This window comes from Tachysurus fulvidraco, chromosome 2 (assembly GCF_022655615.1).
Source record: "Tachysurus fulvidraco isolate hzauxx_2018 chromosome 2, HZAU_PFXX_2.0, whole genome shotgun sequence".
NCBI classification, from domain to species: domain Eukaryota; kingdom Metazoa; phylum Chordata; class Actinopteri; order Siluriformes; family Bagridae; genus Tachysurus; species Tachysurus fulvidraco.
In genome coordinates, this window is record NC_062519.1 from 31200593 (window position 1) to 31219897 (window position 19305).

Here is a 19305-nt window from a genome sequence, read left to right on the forward strand (position 1 = left end):
TCATTATCTGACACCCTGGACACAAACAATTCCCATACCTTTTTATCTGGGATACCTGGGCAGCAGAAAGGGGAATTATGTCAAAATACTGTTTGTTGAATACAGCTGAAAGTTTAACACCATAATAATTTTAACCAGTTTAAATTGCAAAATTCCCTCCTGACTCACATCCAAGTTGGTTTCCATGAGTTAGTGGATAATCCAAATTTCTGACAGACAGACCACAAGCAGTAGGGGTGGGAAAGTCACACCGTCCCTCACCCGCAGCACTGGAGCCGCCCTGGGGTTGTGTTTGGAGCCCTTGCTATACTCACTGTACACATATGACAGTGTGGCTTCTTCCAACTACACCCACATTATCAAGTTTGCTGACAACACAGTTGCGATGGGAATGATGACCAGACGTCTACCTAGAGGAGAATAATAACCTGGAGATATGGTGCCAGGACGACAATCTCTCAGCAGGAATCAGGAGTTGATACTGGACTATAGCACAAAGCAGGAGAGTAACTACCAAACACTTACAATCAACAAGACCCCGGTGGAGAGAGGGTGGACAGCTTCTAGTACATAGGTGTACAAATTACATAGGAATTGTCTCTCTGTCTCCCTCTTTTCTCTGTCATTTTACTCCTTGAAGGCAAACACAGGGAGAAAGAGGAGGAGCTTCTTGCAGGCCATTTGGCAAAATTACTTTTACCACTCAAGATCAAATTATTATCCAATATTTCTGCATATTGTCTGTGTAGTTATGTCATACATGTACTTCCTTGTCTTTGTACATTTATAATAAACTTTTTATAGAAAAAAATCAGAATAATATCAATAGATAAAAAACACACATCATTTCACATACAAAAGCATAATATTAATGCAAAGTAAAGTATGTGTGTGTGTATATAACAAAGTGTTGTATATCTATCAAATATCCAAAAAACGATGCCTTTTTTTTTATACAAATTTATTACATGCATAGTGGAAAACTGTTTCAAGGAACACAGAAAGTGAAACAAAGAAAAACAAAAATAAATGAAATGTGATTTTGGTCCTCATGAACAGTGGAATGTTTTCAGTTCAGTAAAGAACTATAAATCACACATATTAACACATCCAGCAGTTTAATTTAAAGTTACATTGTGTGTATTCTGTTAAAAGTAATTATTATCTGTATACAAAACAGGCATATTATAACATTTTTGATCCCTCTAGCATCCATGTGTATTGATTATCATCAGCTCGGGGCACAAATGAAAAATAATAAACACATTTTTTTAATAGTAACCACAAAACAAAATTGTTCAAACGACATAGTTAGAAAAATTTGAATGACCACTAGATGGTGACTCCATCCAAGTTACACATTACACTCAGGAAGTTTTGCACAAATTTGTCAAATACAATGTAAACAAATGTGCATTTCACTTTTACCATCACCACTAAGCTAAGACTGTGAAATTTTCTAATACTGAAAAACAAACGAATTAAATTAATCCTCTGTGAAATTTGTATAGACAATCATGAGGAATAAAGCTGTTTGTGGAATATCACAAGACCTCCTATTTTTTCATATGCTGTTCAACTCCTGCAGTGTCTGATCCAGAACTTGATGCATTCCGAGGTTTTCTTCTTTGGCACTTGCTAATTTTTCTACAAAAAGATAAGATAAAAAGCAAAATGAGTGCTTGGAATTGTTTGGTCAATGCATACTGCACTTGAGAAGAGGTGGTTTTCCCTTTTTCTGTTTCTGTTAGTCCTTTTCTGATTCAGTGTGCCTCTGCAGCTGCAGGATATACAGTACATGCATGCACTAAGTGTAGGTTCATTTGTGATAAACCAACATGCACGTAGATTTAGCTCATGCTACGGAAACAATAAACACACATTTATGTGTAAGAGGGAAGACACGCAGAGGGTGTGAATTGTATGTAAACACGCAGAGGGTGTGAAATATAAACTTTACCTCACCTGTTGACTTTCAACACATACAACAAAACTGGTAATTTTTCAATAAATTTTATGATCTCATAAAATAATGTAATACAAGAGTAAATTTAAATATGTAATTAATGTGTAATAGCATAAGACATATGTACAGTAGGTGCGTGTGTGTGTGTGTGTGTGTGTGTGTGTGTGTGTGTGTGTGTGTGTGTGTGTATGTGTGCCTGTCTGTCTGGTCTAATAATTATATTACTAAAAAAAACAATAATGAATGAAAGCATGAAAGAAAGCATTGTGGGAAATAGGAAAAGAGAGCTTTTATTTGACTTCGCATAGTAAAACAGCAGACAGTGTGTAAGATATTTCAGTCAGCCACAGAGCAGAGAGAGAGAGAGAGAGAGAGAGAGAGAGAGAGAGAGAGAGAGAGAGAGAGAGAGAGAGAGAGAAGAAAAAGCAGCAGCTACATAGAGGTCATATCATTGAGGGCATGGTCCAACTCCTCCGAGATGGCCTTGTATTTCAGCTTCTGTGCATACAACTCGTCTGGAGATCAGCAGGAAAAAAGCAAGCACAGGATATGCGGAACAGAGAGAGAAGGAGAGGGAGAGAAAGAAAGGGAATTTAGCAGATGAAGCTGGATATGTGTGGAAAAATCCAAAGCCACAGAAAGAACATAAAAATCAAGTTGCTGCTATCCTCTTTAAGAACTTGTGCAAATCCCATGGAGGAGAGCGCCGACCTGCTCATAAAGTTTCCATCAACAAATATACCCTTGGCTTGCTTTCGCACATATAGGTCTACGCAACCGACACACACCGAAGCCTTTCACAGGAATCTGTGTTTCTCTTCCACTGACAGCAGACATTCTTTATTCCTCTCGGGATTGCAGAAACACTCAGCCTGTCTCAGCTGATTCCATAAATTCAGCAGAATAAATTGCTTGCAGGACAAATGCTCCAACTTGCTGAAATATGAAACTCCCAGACCAGATTAAAACAAGATGCTGCTATTTTGTATTGAAATTCTTTATGGCTGTTCTGGACTATGAAACTATGATATCTGAACAAGTCATTTTAAACAGTAAGAGAGAAAAGTGCATGCTGAAGAACTGCAGCCAAAACCAGTTCATCTGATAGACTTTGGAATAAAAATGATAAAATTCTTTTCTGTATACAAAAATATAAAAACCTTTTCTTTACTTTTTCAAAAAAGATGAATAAATTGTTCATTGTTGTTGATATGGTACCTTCTATGGTATGTACCTTGATTATGTAAATTCTCCTGAAAATTTGAATATAGAATACATTAAAAATTACATCAAAATGGACATTAAGGACTGCTGTATGGAACCAGACAATCAGTACATAAATGTACTCTTCAGTGTACCACACTAGCAACCAGGAAAGTACAGTTTAGTACCGTTTTATATTGAGAGTTTGTTGCTGTTAAAATTCTGTAAAATTCATTTGAGGTTTAACTTTCTAAAAAGCTACAGGACACAAGATTTTGGAATTTCGTCATCACATTTAGTGTGAGCTACTTGTGGGTGTACATTTGGTAACACTACGTTCTTCTTTAACATGCTTAAACAGGCTTCAAGTATTAGCATAAGCATCCCAAACTGTGCACTAAATAGACTGCCTTAATATTTTAGCCATCAATGGACATGGATAAAATCTATCATATAATTATTTCTACAACTGTCATTAAGGTTTCCTTAAATTTAGGTATGTCATAACTGTTATGAGAATGCGATATGTAGGACAGATATATGTTCTACAGATTAAAAGACATTATATGGAGTATATTATTGATGCTACAGCCTATTAAAGGAAAATGTTTGTACCTTCTAGGTCATCAATGGATTTTTCCAGTTTAGCCACTGATCTCTCTGCAAACTCGGCTCGGGTCTCAGCCTGCTCCAACACAAGAGACAGATAATCAACAGAAACTCTTACACACATCATCACATGATCATCATTCCCCACATATCATTCACAAAACAACAGAACTGTACCTCCTTCAGTTTGTCACTGAGGACCTTAATCTCCTCCTCATACTTGTCTTCTTTTTCTGAGTACTGAAACAGATGATGATACAGGAATGCATTAATTTGTTAGCAAGAAATACAAGTTATTCGTTGTATGTTGTAAATGGAAATGGTTGTTATCTTACTTTCTCTGCCTGAGCTTCTAAGGACTTGAGGTTGTTGGTTACATTCTTTAGCTCCTCCTCTAGATCACCGACTTTGCTGTAAGAAACCAAAAATGTAAACCACAGCATATCAGCCAAGAATAAAATGAAACCCTATTCTGGTACACATTGAGGAAAAAAACTTGAGAACTTGCCATTCAGACATCTCGGCTCTCTCTTCAGCTCGTTCCAGCTCACCTTCAAGAATCACAAGTTTACGAGCCACCTAAAGAGAAACAGCAAACCAGTCAGTCAACAATTCATTCTTTATGCTAAATGTTATTAGCCAATTTAATGCAACATGTAGTATAGCTTCCTAGCTAGCTAATGATTAATTAATTAAACTGAGCTGAGAACCTAGCACTGACAAGCCAGCTATAGTTCTGTTTAGAGATTGCCAGGTGTTAAACACAGCTGGCAAACATATACGGCATTGTGCCCATGATTAGCGTTAGTTAACACAGCTGACAAATTTTGGTACTAAATTGGTTAGCTATTATCAGCTTTCTCTCCACTATAAGAGCTTACATTATTTAAACAGATATTTTCAAATCTACATTTATAGATTGCCAGAAGTCATTAGGTCATTTAGAGACCAAATGCATTTAGCCTGTAACATAATGCAACTAGACAGGCAAAGTATTTAACTCACCAGCTAGCCTTACTTAGTTATCAGTTTGCTCTTTATAAGAAGAAAGCATTTATTTGTCGCATCTACATTACAATTACATATTTCAGCTTGTTAGGGAGCCAGAGTCAGAGGCAAAGCTTTAGCCAAGATGCAGCAGTCCTGGAACACACAGAGTTACGGGTCGTGCTCAAGAGTTCAACAGTGATAGTTTGAACCTTCTGATTAGTAACCCAGAGACCTAACAACTTAGCCACCACTAACCTAACGCTGTCTAAGCGACGTGACGTGACATACGGCTAAGTACGGTGACCTATACTCAGAATTCGTTCTCTGCATTTGACCCATCCAAAGTGCACACACACCGCAGTGAACACACACACCGTGAACACACACCCGGAGCAGTGGGCAACCATTTATGCTGCGGTGCCCGGGGAGCAGTTGGGGGGGTTCGGTGCCTTGCTCAAGGGCACCTCAGTCGTGGCCGGCCCGAGACTCGAACCCACAACCTTAGGATTACGAGTCAGACTCTCTAACCATTAGGCCACGACTTGCCCTAAAATCAACTACTAGTGTATTTATGCTTATGTATTTCTTATTTGTATTTTGGGTTTATTCTCATGAATAAACATAGTTAAAACAACCCGAAGGATAATGTATATAAGTTGCTAGCTAGTATTATTTAGTTGGTTATGTCTTTTAGACAACTCTCTCTTCTATGAATAGCAACTTTACACAGTTCACTCATGTTGTCATCCACATCCAAATTGGGATTCCATATAGATGGCCAGATGCAATTTCACAATTACATGCAGTTAGTATACAATAATCCAAAAGTCAGTGCGTTCATTCACTAGCTAATCTTGATTATTTAGCTTGCTCTTGATTTTAAGTGCTAGCTGTGTTTAAAAAGTATATTTGTATTTCTAGCCACAAAGTCGGGTGGAGTTGGAAGAGTGAGTGGTAGAGGAGCCTACACAGGCAGGTTGTTCCTAATGTGTACTCTCAGTAGTATTCCAGTGAGTGGTGTGGAGGAGATAAAGGGGATAGAGACGAATCTCAGCAAGAATTATGTGTGTGGGTGTGTGTGTGTGTCTTGGTCCATGTATCTGCTCAAGAGTGCGAGTTAAGAAAGTGCTGAAAAGACCTTTTTTTGAACACTCCTCATTTCTGTTCTCGTTACCTAAGAACATTCCACAATCAGGTGGTGAAAACCTAACTTGTTTTACACAAGTAAAACAACATATAGCCAGCTAACAATTGGGGGAAATGTGTGTGCACCATTAATATCTATATAGATGATTTCCATTGCTATGCTTAACATTGTTGAAATTCCAGAGTGGAACTTACGGTCTACATAATCAAACATAAATAATGGCTAATGACTCACCTCTTCATATTTTCGGTCGGCCTCCTCAGCAATGTGCTTGGCTTCCTTTAGCTGCATCTCCTGTATCTCCATCTTCTCCTCGTCCTTCATTGCACGGTTCTCAATCACCTTCATGCCTCTGGTAGACACAGAAATAAAATGATGATGATGTCAAAGATCTCAACGTGTAGAGCTAATGAATTTCAGTATCTTCCAAAGAGCCAATGACTTCCAGCCTTCAGTAATGTAAGGCTGTAAACTTCTGTAAAACTGTATTGGTACAGTAGGCCTGTAAACCCTCCTGTAGGCCTAATATTGTCAGCAGTATTATAAAATGTAAATTCAAAATTTAATTCAAACAATGTCCAGACAAAAAAACAACAGAGCAACATCAACAGAATGAGAGCATGTGACCCATAGTTCCACATCGATCTTTTCACCTCTCGCTCTCATCTGCTGCTTTCTCAGCCTCCTCCAGTTTCTGCAGCGCCGTGCCTAGCCTTTCCTGTGCCCGGTCCAACTCCTCCTCCACCAGCTGGATCCTGCGGTTCAGGGCTGCCACATCGGCTTCAGCCTGAAAACACAGAATCAGAGTTCAGGGCTCGATGGATTGCTCGATGAATATGTGAGGAGAGCAAACAGACAAGAATGTGCCTATTCCTTCCTAAGTGAAGAACATTTTACCTTATACTAGCTAAAATGGCATCAGCAGTATTTTATAAAAAAAAATTCTGTATCTTTGCTAAATACAATTTTCAGAATCCTCCCAGAGTAGACTGGCAAACAACAGATGAAAGTTCATTTGAGTTGAGTTTAGTTCATGGTCAGGGGTTAAACTGTAAAAGATGTTCAGGTGGGATCGAAGCTTCAAACAAAGGGACATTGAGGCATACATACATTTAAATACTCGTTTTTAGGTTAACTTATTTGAAGCTAGAAAGGGTTATACACAAATGCACAAACATTCTTACATTTATCTGAGAATATTCAGGCTGGTGTCAAAATAAACACACAAAGCAGTCAGTTAGCTAGCTACTCTATTTATATTGCCAAGTTAATTGCATTAATTATTAATATATGTAAATGAACTGTACATGTTTAAATTTACCTTTAATTTTCACGTTTTAAATTAGTAATGTGTCATTTTAGTACTTGGTCCTAGAGTCATTTTCCAAATCCCGGTTTTGACATGCCTATGTTACTATTCTGAAAATACATAACTAAAGCACAAATGAGTTTATGTACTTGTATCTTGATGCTTACTGTATGTTACATTCTTTTTAAGCTCAACAGGTTTTGGAGTGTATGTGTTGCTACATTAGGGGTTATTGGTCATAGCCTTGAGAAAAATCAAGCAGTAACGATTTCAAATTTACAAAATGTCATTCCTCTGTAAAGTAAAATCTGGTACTGACTTCAGTTCCTACCTTCACTTACATCCCGTTCAATCACTGTTTGGTGTGAAATGATAAACAAATGAACTGAATGAACTGAAAAAGCTCAGTGAAACAGGCCAAGCCCACAGGAGCCAAACTGTTTCTTGTTTGTGTGAATGGAGTCTAAAAAACTGCCCTTCAAATCCTCCTCCTTCATATCCCATAGTATCATCAATAAACAAAAGATAGGCACTCTGTCTCTATTTTATGTATAGTAGAGAGGAAACAAAAGAAATATTTACTCTCTCAGCAAGCACCACTTTCAAAGAGTCTGTCAAACAAAGCTTCTCCTAAGGAAAAGGACACAACAGAGACCCTGTGGCAATTTTCTGTCTGCACGTAGCTCCAAGCCAACGTAAACAATCAGACACTTCCTATGCTGATCATTAGCATATAATTACACACAGCATGGTTCAGCATGGTTGAATTACATGCACACTACTGCACTGGGAGAAAAGATTGCATTGGAATCCCATCTTCAAGCAGCTAATTTGTCCCCTCACCTTTTCAATAGTATTTTTTTTGTCAATGTTACGTAAATCTATCAATCAAGTAACCCATCACCACCACTAGTGTCATTTTTTTAGCACAAATAAATATAGTGATACATTGTGTATTGTAAAAATCATGATTTTCATAAATTCATGATTGATCTTTCAAAGTCAGGCTCATTTGGTCTGCATATACTATAATTCTACAAGCCATATTTCTAAATTTCACTAAAGAAATTACATGCCACTATTAGCTTCCACTTACTAGTTGAACATTTTTTAATCCAGGATATAAAATTGTTTTTTATCCTTATTTATCCATCAATCAAGCAAATAAAACTTTGACACCCCCAAGCTAAAAGGTAGAGTTTACATATTTGGCACAGGTCAAATATAGCTAGGTGTCTTCAGCTTTTTCTTCAAAACATTTGCTTTAGCTAAACTACCTGATTGGGAGTACAAAAAGTTTTACATTTGATCTGGATGCACAGACAGAACACTTGTGTAACAAATCATTCAGAATGAACACACAAGTTGGGGAAGATGAGGAAGCTGGTGACAAAGAGAGGTGGAGAAAAAAGGCACACAGGAAATCGACGCACTCTACATCCTCTACACTCTACATCCACGTCCCTCCCTTCTTCTCTCTCAGGATCAGAACACTCACACTTAGTCACTGTGTTCCCCACATGTCTGGGAATGCATGCCTTATATGGTAAAACTCACACACACACTGGTGAATGACCGCAGTGGAGGGCCAGAAAGACATGAGAGCGATCGGTTGGGAAAAAAAACTGCTAAATGAAGCCATGTGTGTCCGACACAAAATGAGCAGAAGAGACGAGACTGGGGAATAGTGATCGGGTTGTGGCACACAGCATAGCTGCATGATATGCTCTTAAAAATTGACACTTTTGCAGCTTTTTCCCCACATACCAAGAGTGACAGGGTCAGATGGACTTGCTGAACTCCTCAGTTAGGATATTATTATAATTTGCTCCCATTTATACCACAGCAGCTCTGGCAGTATTGCCTTCTGCAAATTATAGGTTTATATTAATGTGCTTAAGGTCTTTCACAGATGTTCCACAACATTTTTATGTGTCCATTTTTGATTAATTAAAAGCTATAAGAAGAATATAACACTTTGATATACACCGCTATATAGAAACAGATCAACTTTATGAAGGTAATAATAGCTCACACTGTAAATAACAGCCCCTTTGTTCATAATTTTCCTACAACAACACAGCCAAATGTGTTTTATTCCTTACTTAGCCTAGCTTAGCTTGACATTAAAGTTAAATTTATTTTATTTGTGCTGTCAGGTTCACACACTCACACATTCTTGCAAGTTATTTAATATGTCCTATTAATCTTAAAAATTGTGTTTTTGGAACAATTTCCAGGCCAAATACATTTTAAGACCATAGTCTATCTTCACCTAAATGATCATTCTTCACCCGAAATTTAATTTATTTACCTTAAAACTGTTTGGAGATCATCAAATCATTTATAACATACAACTCAGCCATTAAAACTTTAAGCCACACTGATTCCTATTCTGATACTGGTGCAAAGTAACCAGTAGTTTTTGTATTGCTGTATTTTTACAATGTTTATAGACAACAGTTTATCAGAAGCCACTTCAGTAAGTCCAAAAAAACCTCCCCATAAGTCAAAGTGATACATGTGTGTGTATTTAAACAAACACAGTGTAAAACAAAAAGTATGAAAAGCCATGTTTCAGTAAAAAGCACCTGATAATGGTAGGATTGTTTCTGAAGCTTTTGGGATCCTTAATGACATCCTATATGTATTTTTTCAGGAAAAAAATCTGCGTTTTTACAGGGCCCTTTGTTGGCTTGCAGGTCTTACGCAACTACTAGCACTTACATACCCTTGTTCTGCTACAAACAGCCATGCGATGTAAATGCTTACTCAAGATTAATCATAAGCAACTCACAGGTGACATGGGGAGAAGTTCTGATGAAGTGAATGTCAAAACTGTGAAGTCTCATAACCAGTTGTCTCACATCTCCATCCATGTAAATGAACCTACATTTAAGTTCAGGCCAACTTCCTGCCTATCTGCATGTTGATCTTGGTGCACAGGAAGCGCTGATGTGGAACAGGAATGACATCCTGGATCAGCTCCTCAGGGAACACTGCTGTCCAGAATGGGACAAAGGCAGCTCAGTGGTGTGATATTCACCTCTAAAAGCCCTTAAACATACAGTACTGTAACCATGAGACCTTACCTCCAGATTTAAGGTAGTCAGTCAGGTTAGGCTTCTGTCATTTCTATATAAGGACTCAAACACATCTTCATTTTCATGTGCAGTCAAATTCAATGCTCAAATTGTGTGATATGGATGCAGAGCATTAACTAGCCAGTGTGTAGTGAACTGGAAAAAGCAGAATGGTCTGAAATATCAACATTTCCCTCACAAGTGTCGATAAAAATATATAAGAAACGACTTGCATCAACAGTGGCTCAAAATTTACAAACTTTGAAAATTCCACACAAGTGGATGCACATATCACAGTGATAGCCTGCCATCATAACTTCCAACAAACATCAACTGAAGTGATTTGTAAGACGGTTTGAATAAGGAGACAATACATTTCTTCCTCCTATGCCAACTTCCTATGTCTAATATGTATTCGTTACTCAGGCACACTCTTTGTAGTGAATTATATGTCCGATAGAGAGCTATTTGCAACTAGCATCCTTCTTCCAATGCAATTGATACAGGATACAGCTGAGCAGGTGAGAGATTAAAAGCCTTGTTCTAGTCACCTGCATCGGCAGCTTGATGATGCTGTGATTTATACTCATTATGTTCCAATCAGTAAATTTCTTGCCTACATGACAGACTCCCACACCCTATATCTCAAAGAACTGCTGCTCTAATTATCAATCTAACCTACAATGGTATTAGCATAAAAGCTTAGGCTTAGTGTTCCATATGGTTCTCTAGGAGCCACCACACCTGTGAAATAATGCTTTGTCACAATATAAATGTTGCTACCATGCTGTGATGAATTTAAACCAATCTGCAGCTTTTTTGTAAAGTCATTAGTTCCAGTGCTATCATGAAGAATAATATCTAGATGTGGGAGTGTATCCTGTATATGATGGTGCATCCTGTCTTCCCTTTGCTCTGGAGCCAGTTTTAAATATTTGGATGAAATTCTTGGACGTTTGTCTACAAAGACAAAGAGAACAAAACAGCCACTGGCTAGAAGTAAATTACGGGAGCATGTTGTAGCCTAAAGTGTTAGGCTACCACTCGGAAGTTTGTGAGTTCAAATCCCAGGTCCAACAAGCTGTCACTATTGAGCCCCTGAGCAAGGCCCTAAACCCTCAATTGCTCAACTGCATAAAAATGAGATAGTGTAAGTTGCTCTGGATAAGGGCGTATGCTGGAAATTTATATTACAGATTATTTAATCCACTGAACATCAGCAGCTCTCTGTCTCTATCCTGTAGGACAGAAGTTATAGTGGACATCCTGTCTGCACCCTCCACAGGAAATAATGATACGTGCACAAAACTCATTCACTTACTGCACATAAACACAACCTCAGCAAGCTCTGGAAAGTCTTGCATTCTTTCAACATGAGTAATAGTTATATATTTACAAAATACCAGATTTATATACTTAAAATATAGTAAGAAAGTACACGTTTATTTAAAAAAGGCTAAAACTAGAACTCCTTTCAAAAATGTAGAATCCTAACAGTGTTTCTTTCCAGTCCATAAGGGTGGTTCCTAGTAGAACCATTAGTCACCCCAAAAAAACCTTTGAGAAGCCATTTATACAGACCTGAGACTGGAAATAAAGAACAAACAGATTTAAAGGAGCTCATAGAAGGGAAAGAAGACATGACGTGAATGGCGTTCTCACGTTTTCACGTTGCTGCCGTTCGAGCTCGAGCTCCCTCTGTAAACTCAGCGCGCGCTCCTCCGCACCGTCCGCCTGCGCGTGAAGAGCCTGGATTTTTCTCTTCACCGCGTCCAAAGACATTGCACCTGCCATTTTGTGTTTTAATATGTTTTGATACAAAAAAGACGAGTAAAAACGAACCTGACTAATAAATAATGCACAGTCTATTAAAAAAAGTCTAAACTAAACGTGGATGCGCGTAGCGATGAGTAAAAAAAAAGTTGGGGAAAAGTTAACAGGAATCAGACGTCAACGTCTTTTTGTGTCCTTCCAGTATAAAAAAAAAGTACAAAAATATAAAAGGGTAGGAGTCTGTTAGGATACAGTGACTGTCTCACTGGGTTTTTAGGAATGTAACGGGTGACTACGCACCGAATCAAGCCATAAAAAACGTCTGGAAACGGAAAGCCTGCTTTTACACGTCATCGCGAAGGTCCAATAGAAACCTTGCATTAGTGAGCACGTGAAACACGGGCGTGGTTAACACGTGGGCTACTCACTGATAACCAGAAGTGGGTTTAAACACCACTGACAGTCTGTTATGTCATTTATTAACCATGTAATCTGAAGTCAACGTGTTGTACATTTTAATGTATTTATGATAGGATTTATAATTTAGAAGTAAAATAATAAAGCAGAAAAGGAGAAGGAATTTATAGCTAAGCATCATAATAGTGCTATTTGACCATACAAATATAAAACTTTTACATGCACACTAATAATACGTAAGACGATCTCATTTCAGAACTGAACAAGTCTAGCTTTAGTATGTATCTGACTTGTGAATCAGTGAATTGAATGTAAGCATGATATTTACGGGTACATAATTAAACCATAAGGATGATGTACTCCATCTAAAATGTTTACCATTTTAAAAATCACACACATTTTAAAAACGTTTTTGTAGGAACGATGTTACAATAAAATCAACGATATATTAGAACATGGGCATTAGTAGAAATGAGAATTCAACAGCACTGTTGCACAGAAAACGACAAAAATTTACTTTGATGATGTATTCCTCATTAAAACAAACCACACCGTGAGGAGGTGTGATCCTTTTTTTGCAGACTATGATGTTAACTCAGCTTAAGAGATGTTTACCTCTACGTTTAAGAGCAACCTGAGTCAGGGACACTGATTTCTTTACACACACACACACACACACACACACACACACACACACACACACACACACACACACACACACACACACACACACACACACACACACACACACACACACACACACACACACAAACATGTGTGGCCTTTTTTGTTTGTTTTGGCAGGATTCTTGGAATTCCAGGGCTGCTGTGCTACATCCCCCATTGCTCCTTACACTTATCAGTAGCAGCCATGCAAAAAAAAAAAAAAAGCCCTGATCATCCCCCCCAAGTCAAAATGTTTTGTTTGCTGTGGGGAATTTCTTTCCTCTTTCCTCTTCTTTAGAGTTGGGAATTCAGATGTATAATTAGTTTATGGTTTTGCCTAATTCATGACATGTGCAAGGAGGACTGAAACAGATTTCCAGGGCCAAGTTACAAATAGAGTACTAGAAACAGCAGTGATTTCCAAATCTTTAGGCTTCATTGCAGTGGATTTACATTAAAAAAAACTAGCACAGTTTGAAGAATCAGAGATTTGTTTAATTATGTTTTTAAATAAAAAGCAAAAGGGTTATAGTTAGTAATATAGTCAGTATGTACTAGGAAACTGTGGCCTAAATACATATGTAAAAAAATGCAGAATTGTTCTGAGAAAGGCACGTTACAGAAATTCCAGGTTTCTGTTAATCAATTTCCTGAACATTTCTCCTGCAACGTTTAGCTAAACAGTGCAAAATTAGACACTGAATATGAACAAGGCAAATTAAATAAAAGTGGTTTCTGCACAATGTCTTTGCTCATGTTCTTGATCACTGAAGTACATCTCTTTAAACATATGCACATAATGAGACTCTTTAAAGAATACCTACTGCTCATATGTTAATATATCCACCTAGAATGCAATGATTAGCAGCAACACTCTGGGTCTGCTGAAAATTGGGCCTTTTATTTTTACAATATGTGCTCAAAAATGTAGAGTTTATTTGACTAGGGAACTCCACAATTTTCAGACTACACGTGACACAGGATTGGTCTGAGGAATGGTTCAATCCAGTCATTTAAATTTCTCTCTTTACAGTGTCATACCTAATTTGGAGCAAGTTTACCCAAAAATACACAAAAATCGAAAGCGCCACATGCTCATTTCTTTAATGGAGGCACTTTGACATCATGCTGTCTCAAATCACGTCTTTATGTACATTAGATATGGACTGTTTATTTACACTGATTTTAAGAGTAATGATTATTTTGAACATTGTAATACAATTGTGAAAGTTGCATTATCTTGCTAATTTGAAGATATTGTAAGATTTATTAGATTTCAATATTGGCCATAGTTGGGTAAAAACGGAGAATCATTGTTTAAAATATATCAAACATTTTGGAAAACACTTTTGGAGCCAAAGAATGACTTGACTCATACTGGTGAATCGATCCAAATTATACAACTCTTTGAAAAATGTAATTCCCATCACACTAATCCTCATTTTTGTGGTGTTTGGAGCTCATCTATAGTGATTTGAGAACAGGAAAACAGGAATGTATTACACCCATCGCTTCTCACGCTCACATGCGTCTGATCAAAGCCAGCTCACAGCTGGTAGTGCAGGGAGTAATCACTGAATCATTCACTCATTCACTAAGCACAAAATCTGTGTTCATTATAACTCACATCCACTACCAACTATAGAATCATGGATGAGCAATGTGGCATGAGCTTTTAGTCATGTTTCAGTTTTTTATTATTTTTCTTATTCAGCACATAGAATCAAATTCCTGCTTCCTGGAAGATTAAATATTAATGCTGCTAACAATGACACTAAAAATGAATTGCCTCCATTGATTAGACATTCCTTTAGGAGTCCAAATCCTCTGGAATTCTGTAGGCAAGACATTATTAAAATGAATTTTACACTTCATTGCAAAAAGCAGCTTAACCTGAGGATCTTTTGAATTTTGTCTTTTACTTTTTTTTTCTCTTGGTCAAACTAAGCATCTCACTCACATCAGCAGCTTTCTTCTCAGAAAGTTCCAGTTTGTCCTGGGCATCCTTTAAGGCCTCAGAATACTTGTCCAGTTCATCTTCAGTCTGCTTCAGCTTTTTCTGCAGGCTAATCAGCTCATCATCCAACTGGAAGACACACAAAACAAGAGCATGGACAATTATTAATATTTTTTGCAAAAAAAAACCAACAACTTTGATATAAGATTTTTTATCATTTCGTTCAACTCGATGTTTATTACAAGTTTCTTGCTCTTTGCTTTAAAAATACAAAAAACTCTCTATTGCTCATTACAACACATTATCAACATATAACTGTAACAAAAGCTGTAACAAAATTAAACTAAATCCCAAAACACTTGGCTCTCTGTATATAGTAACATTTCAATTTTTTTTTGCTTTTAAGAGTTTGATATTCTTCCTGACTTTCCAAACCCTGCATGTCATTACAAGCTGGAAATGATGTTCACACATATACACATATTTGTTTAATATACTCTTACTCTGGTTGTGGTCTCTGAGTCTCTGGCCTTTCTGTTTAGATCATTAGGGGCAAAATGATATTAATGGGTATCTCAGTAATCTTCTGGCAGTCATGGGCCAACTAATGATCTAGTAAACTGTATATATATACTGAAAGGACGTTAATGGCAGATAAGTAAACAATACATGTGAGAACATTCCAGTTCCATTCCAACACTCATGCCGTTCATCAAGAGAGCAAAAACAGGTCTATCACATCTGTGAGCTGATAATGTGCCTTATTTTTAGCCCAGATTGACAACTGCTGGCATGCAGTGTTCACAAACACTCTTTGCTAATCTGAGTCTAATCAGTTCTCTTGCGTTCCTGTGGTGCTGCACAAGAACCTGCCAAGATTCCTGGCAGCCAATGGAGTTGATCCCCCAGGAGTGCTCTCAGTAGTCTGGAATGTTGAGTGGTTTATTTCTACCAATTTGTAAAGAAATTAGTGAATATAGTGAGAATAAGACCACAGTGTACTGTAGTTCCAGCTATAATTAAAAAATATTTTTATATTAATGAATTATAAACTTTAATAACATCTTATTCACATGGATTGTATGGCAGACACTCCACATAAGCTCAGTCTGATAATAAACTGTCAACGTTTTCTGTAAAGAAATGTTCATTTAATATTTGTGGAAGAAGTTGGTAGAAGAATTTTCAGAAACTATTCATTGTAATAATTGCCAAATGGCTGTGCTATAAGAGAAATTTGGAACTGGGATTTGAGCCACACTCTCATGGATTATTTTCCTATAAGAGGTTAGTACATCACGCTTTATTTGTTGTGGAGCATCTTTGCCTGGATTCTTCACTCCAGATTGTTTGCTTTTTTCACCATAGACAATTATAGTGAATGTTTTTTTTTCTGTTTTCATGCTACAGCAACAAACCAAAAAACTTTTCAGAGTGATGCCAACATGGATTTATGCTACATCAAATATCCCCCTTACAAAAGTAGAACATCATCTTGCCCTCTCTCCATACCTGCTTACACTTCTCCTCAGCAGCTTTCTGTTCGGTCTCAGCTTGCTCCGCCCTATCGATGGCATTCTCCTTGTCCAATTTCAGCATCTGCATCTTCTTCTTGATGGCCTCCATGATGGTGATCTGAGTTCAACTAAGTTCAGGGATAAATTAAAAAGTCAAATCAGATCCTCAGGTACATACAGCAAGGAGGTTAGCTGCAGACTCAGTGCTGGAGCAGACCACAATGCCTGATCTTGCCGTCCTAAATCTTACCAGACCCAATGTTAAGCCCCCTCCCTTTTCAAGCTCCCGTACTGCATATCAGCCCACTTGCATGGAGGAATGACTTGGACCAGAATCATTCACAGCAGCTCAAATCCCTTCTCCTTATTTGGAGCTGTTGTATTTGCCTTAAAAAAAGTGATAGAGGCCGGTGTGAGAGAGAGGACCTGCTTCCAAATTTAACCCTGTGCTAGAACACAGTGGGATGTGAAGGTTACAACATACATCGGTGGAATCATATGATTGGGAACATTTGGTTCAGCAGATAAATAAAGGTATAGATCATTAAGGAGAACAGCTTTAGCTACTGTTAACCTCTCAATGGTTAATATAATGTTATGTTATGAACTCTCATTAAAATGTAATGAAGCTGTTCTTCTCAGTAATGAAAAGTATTTTCTTTAATGAACAGATTTCCAACACTAAAATGCCACCATCATTATACAGTAAGTATGAACTCAAGTTTTTATTAGATTGCTTCACTAGAGTACATTCAATACAGTAATTAACATACTCTAGATATTCATTCATTCATCTGCAGTTGAACCACTTTATCCTGGTTATGGTCTCTGTCCCACAAACACTAGGTGCAATGACAGTTCCTCTAAAGGCACCAAACAAACCCTGGTTGTAAACAATTATGAAAATGTATATTTGAAAACCTTCCAATTGAAAAGATTTGTTTTAAACTAATACAATATTGATACAAATAGGACTCTTTCATTCCTTCCTTCTTTCAGGAGGCTTCACAGGGCACAGGAGTGCTTCAGGGCTGTTGCAGGACACTACCAAAATGAATGGTTAGATATGAAATTTAAAATAAATAAATAAATAGAGTTCATATACACGCCTGAGATAGGCACAGGCTCCCCAAGGTAGTTCGGATAAGCGGTAGAAAATAAGTGAGAGTGAGTGAGTGAGTTCATATACAAACACAGATGTGAAGCTGCAAAACAGTTCACCTCTCTGCCTGACTTTGTCCTTAAACTGTTTTATAAACAATAAAAACAGCATATGTCCATAACTGCCTTTATGAACATTCTTATCTTCACTAAAAACAAAATCTGACCAATTTTTTTCCTCAGGTGAGAGAATAGCAGATGGTTTTTTACATGTTAAGTTTATTTACATTAATAGCACAAGTTGGGATCTGCCTCTCTTTGTACTTCACATTTGTAAGTGTAAGCGACCCACATTAGAACCAAGACAGTGACTAAGATCTGATTTTTAAGGACTAGATTTTATTTTCCACAAAGGCCTGAAAAATCCCAGATCTGCATGAAATAATGCATAAAATCAGTTTTGTGGAAATAATTCCATTGATTTTGGGTGAATCTTCTTCCAGTATTTGCTAGCCACAATGCTAGTACAAAACAAAAACTTTGATACCAAGCATGTCTTTTCTGATCAACTAGATTTTTATGTAGTATTGACAAAAGAGAAACTGTGTCAAATTATGTAAACTATTGCTTTGAGGTAATAGATTTATTGCTTTAAATTCCTTATAAATCTTATTTACATTTCAGATTTTTTTAGACAAAGAAGCAGACATGTAGAACACCCAGAAGCCGCTTTGACCAGAAGCACTGTGGCTAATTCACTTTATGATGTTGACAGTGCCTTTTAGACAGTGCCTTTATCTGTCCTCACTTGTCCTCTCTAAGTGATGAATGAGCTCATCTTACACCTAGGAATGTCATGACGTCTTCTCAGCTGAACACCTGAGATGTGACCACACCTCCGTTACTTACACATGGCAAGTCACAGCCCTCAGGCATGGACAGGTGTGTGGGAGAATAGTTTTTTTCTTAGATCATATGAAAAGGAGGGAAAAAAATGCAATGATGTTTTCAGAAATTTGTGCTAGTCATTAGAATTGCTGAATGAGGTTTGATATGTTAAGAGTGATGTAACGAGAAAGCAGACATGTAGGTGCTGTCTCAGTAATTATTACAAATGTAGTCAGAGACTTAAGTTCAAAGATTGTGTCAGCTCCCTAGATAAATAGTCAGGGCATTGATCAAGGAGTTGGCCATTTTAAAGGCTGTCTCAATTGAAAAGTTCTTCCTTTGTACATGATACACTTACACTAACCCTTTGGGTTTACATTCAAGATCAAGAGACTTTAAAATAAAATAAAAAAGATCCATATTCATTCTAGTTTTTATTATTTAAATTATTATTTGAAATTATTTTTATTTTTAAAAATTTTATTATAATTATTGAATTCTTTAGTCTAGTGCAAAAGATGTTGCACTACACTTCAGAATGGTACAAGGGTTAAATACCAGGAATGCCAGAAGCCCAAAGTTGGATTCTTCATTAAGAATAATTAATGACAAAAATGAATAAAAGAACATAAGTAACCCATAATGGTCTAATATGTAAGCGTATGATCGGTGAGTCATCA

General features: G+C 37.2%; 1 protein-coding gene across 4 annotated transcripts; it reads right to left on the reverse strand.

The window, feature by feature from the left end:
• Positions 1 to 984: 984 nt before the first annotated feature.
• tpm4a (tropomyosin 4a) lies at positions 985 to 16938 on the reverse strand. Of its 4 annotated transcripts, none has more exons than XM_027159343.2 (9): positions 16632 to 16934; positions 15123 to 15248; positions 6569 to 6702; positions 6150 to 6267; positions 4287 to 4357; positions 4114 to 4189; positions 3956 to 4018; positions 3785 to 3854; positions 985 to 1647 (listed from the first exon to the last, which is right to left on the reverse strand). In XM_027159343.2, exons 1-9 carry the CDS (start codon positions 16743 to 16745, stop codon positions 1565 to 1567), a joined length of 855 nt encoding a protein of 284 aa, XP_027015144.1. In that variant the 5' UTR covers positions 16746 to 16934; the 3' UTR covers positions 985 to 1564. The 4 variants fall into 4 exon arrangements, with proteins under 4 accessions (XP_027015144.1, XP_027015152.1, XP_027015161.1 ...); XM_027159360.2 differs by having other exon boundaries at positions 1567 to 2481; positions 16632 to 16938; XM_027159351.2 differs by lacking the exons at positions 15123 to 15248; positions 16632 to 16934 and adding an exon at positions 11970 to 12374.
• Positions 16939 to 19305: the final 2367 nt, after the last annotated feature.

Coding starts and splice junctions, on each gene's coding strand:
- tpm4a (XM_027159343.2), bottom strand. CDS start 16,745: ATGGAGGCCATCAAGAAGAAGATGCAGATGCTGAAATTGGACAAGGAG. Junction 15,249..16,631: donor CTGAGGAGAAGTGTAAGCAG/GTATGGAGAGAG, acceptor TGTGTCTTCCAG/TTGGATGATGAGCTGATTAG. Junction 1,648..3,784: donor ATCCATTGATGACCTAGAAG/GTACAAACATTT, acceptor ATCTTTTTGTAG/AAAAATTAGCAAGTGCCAAA.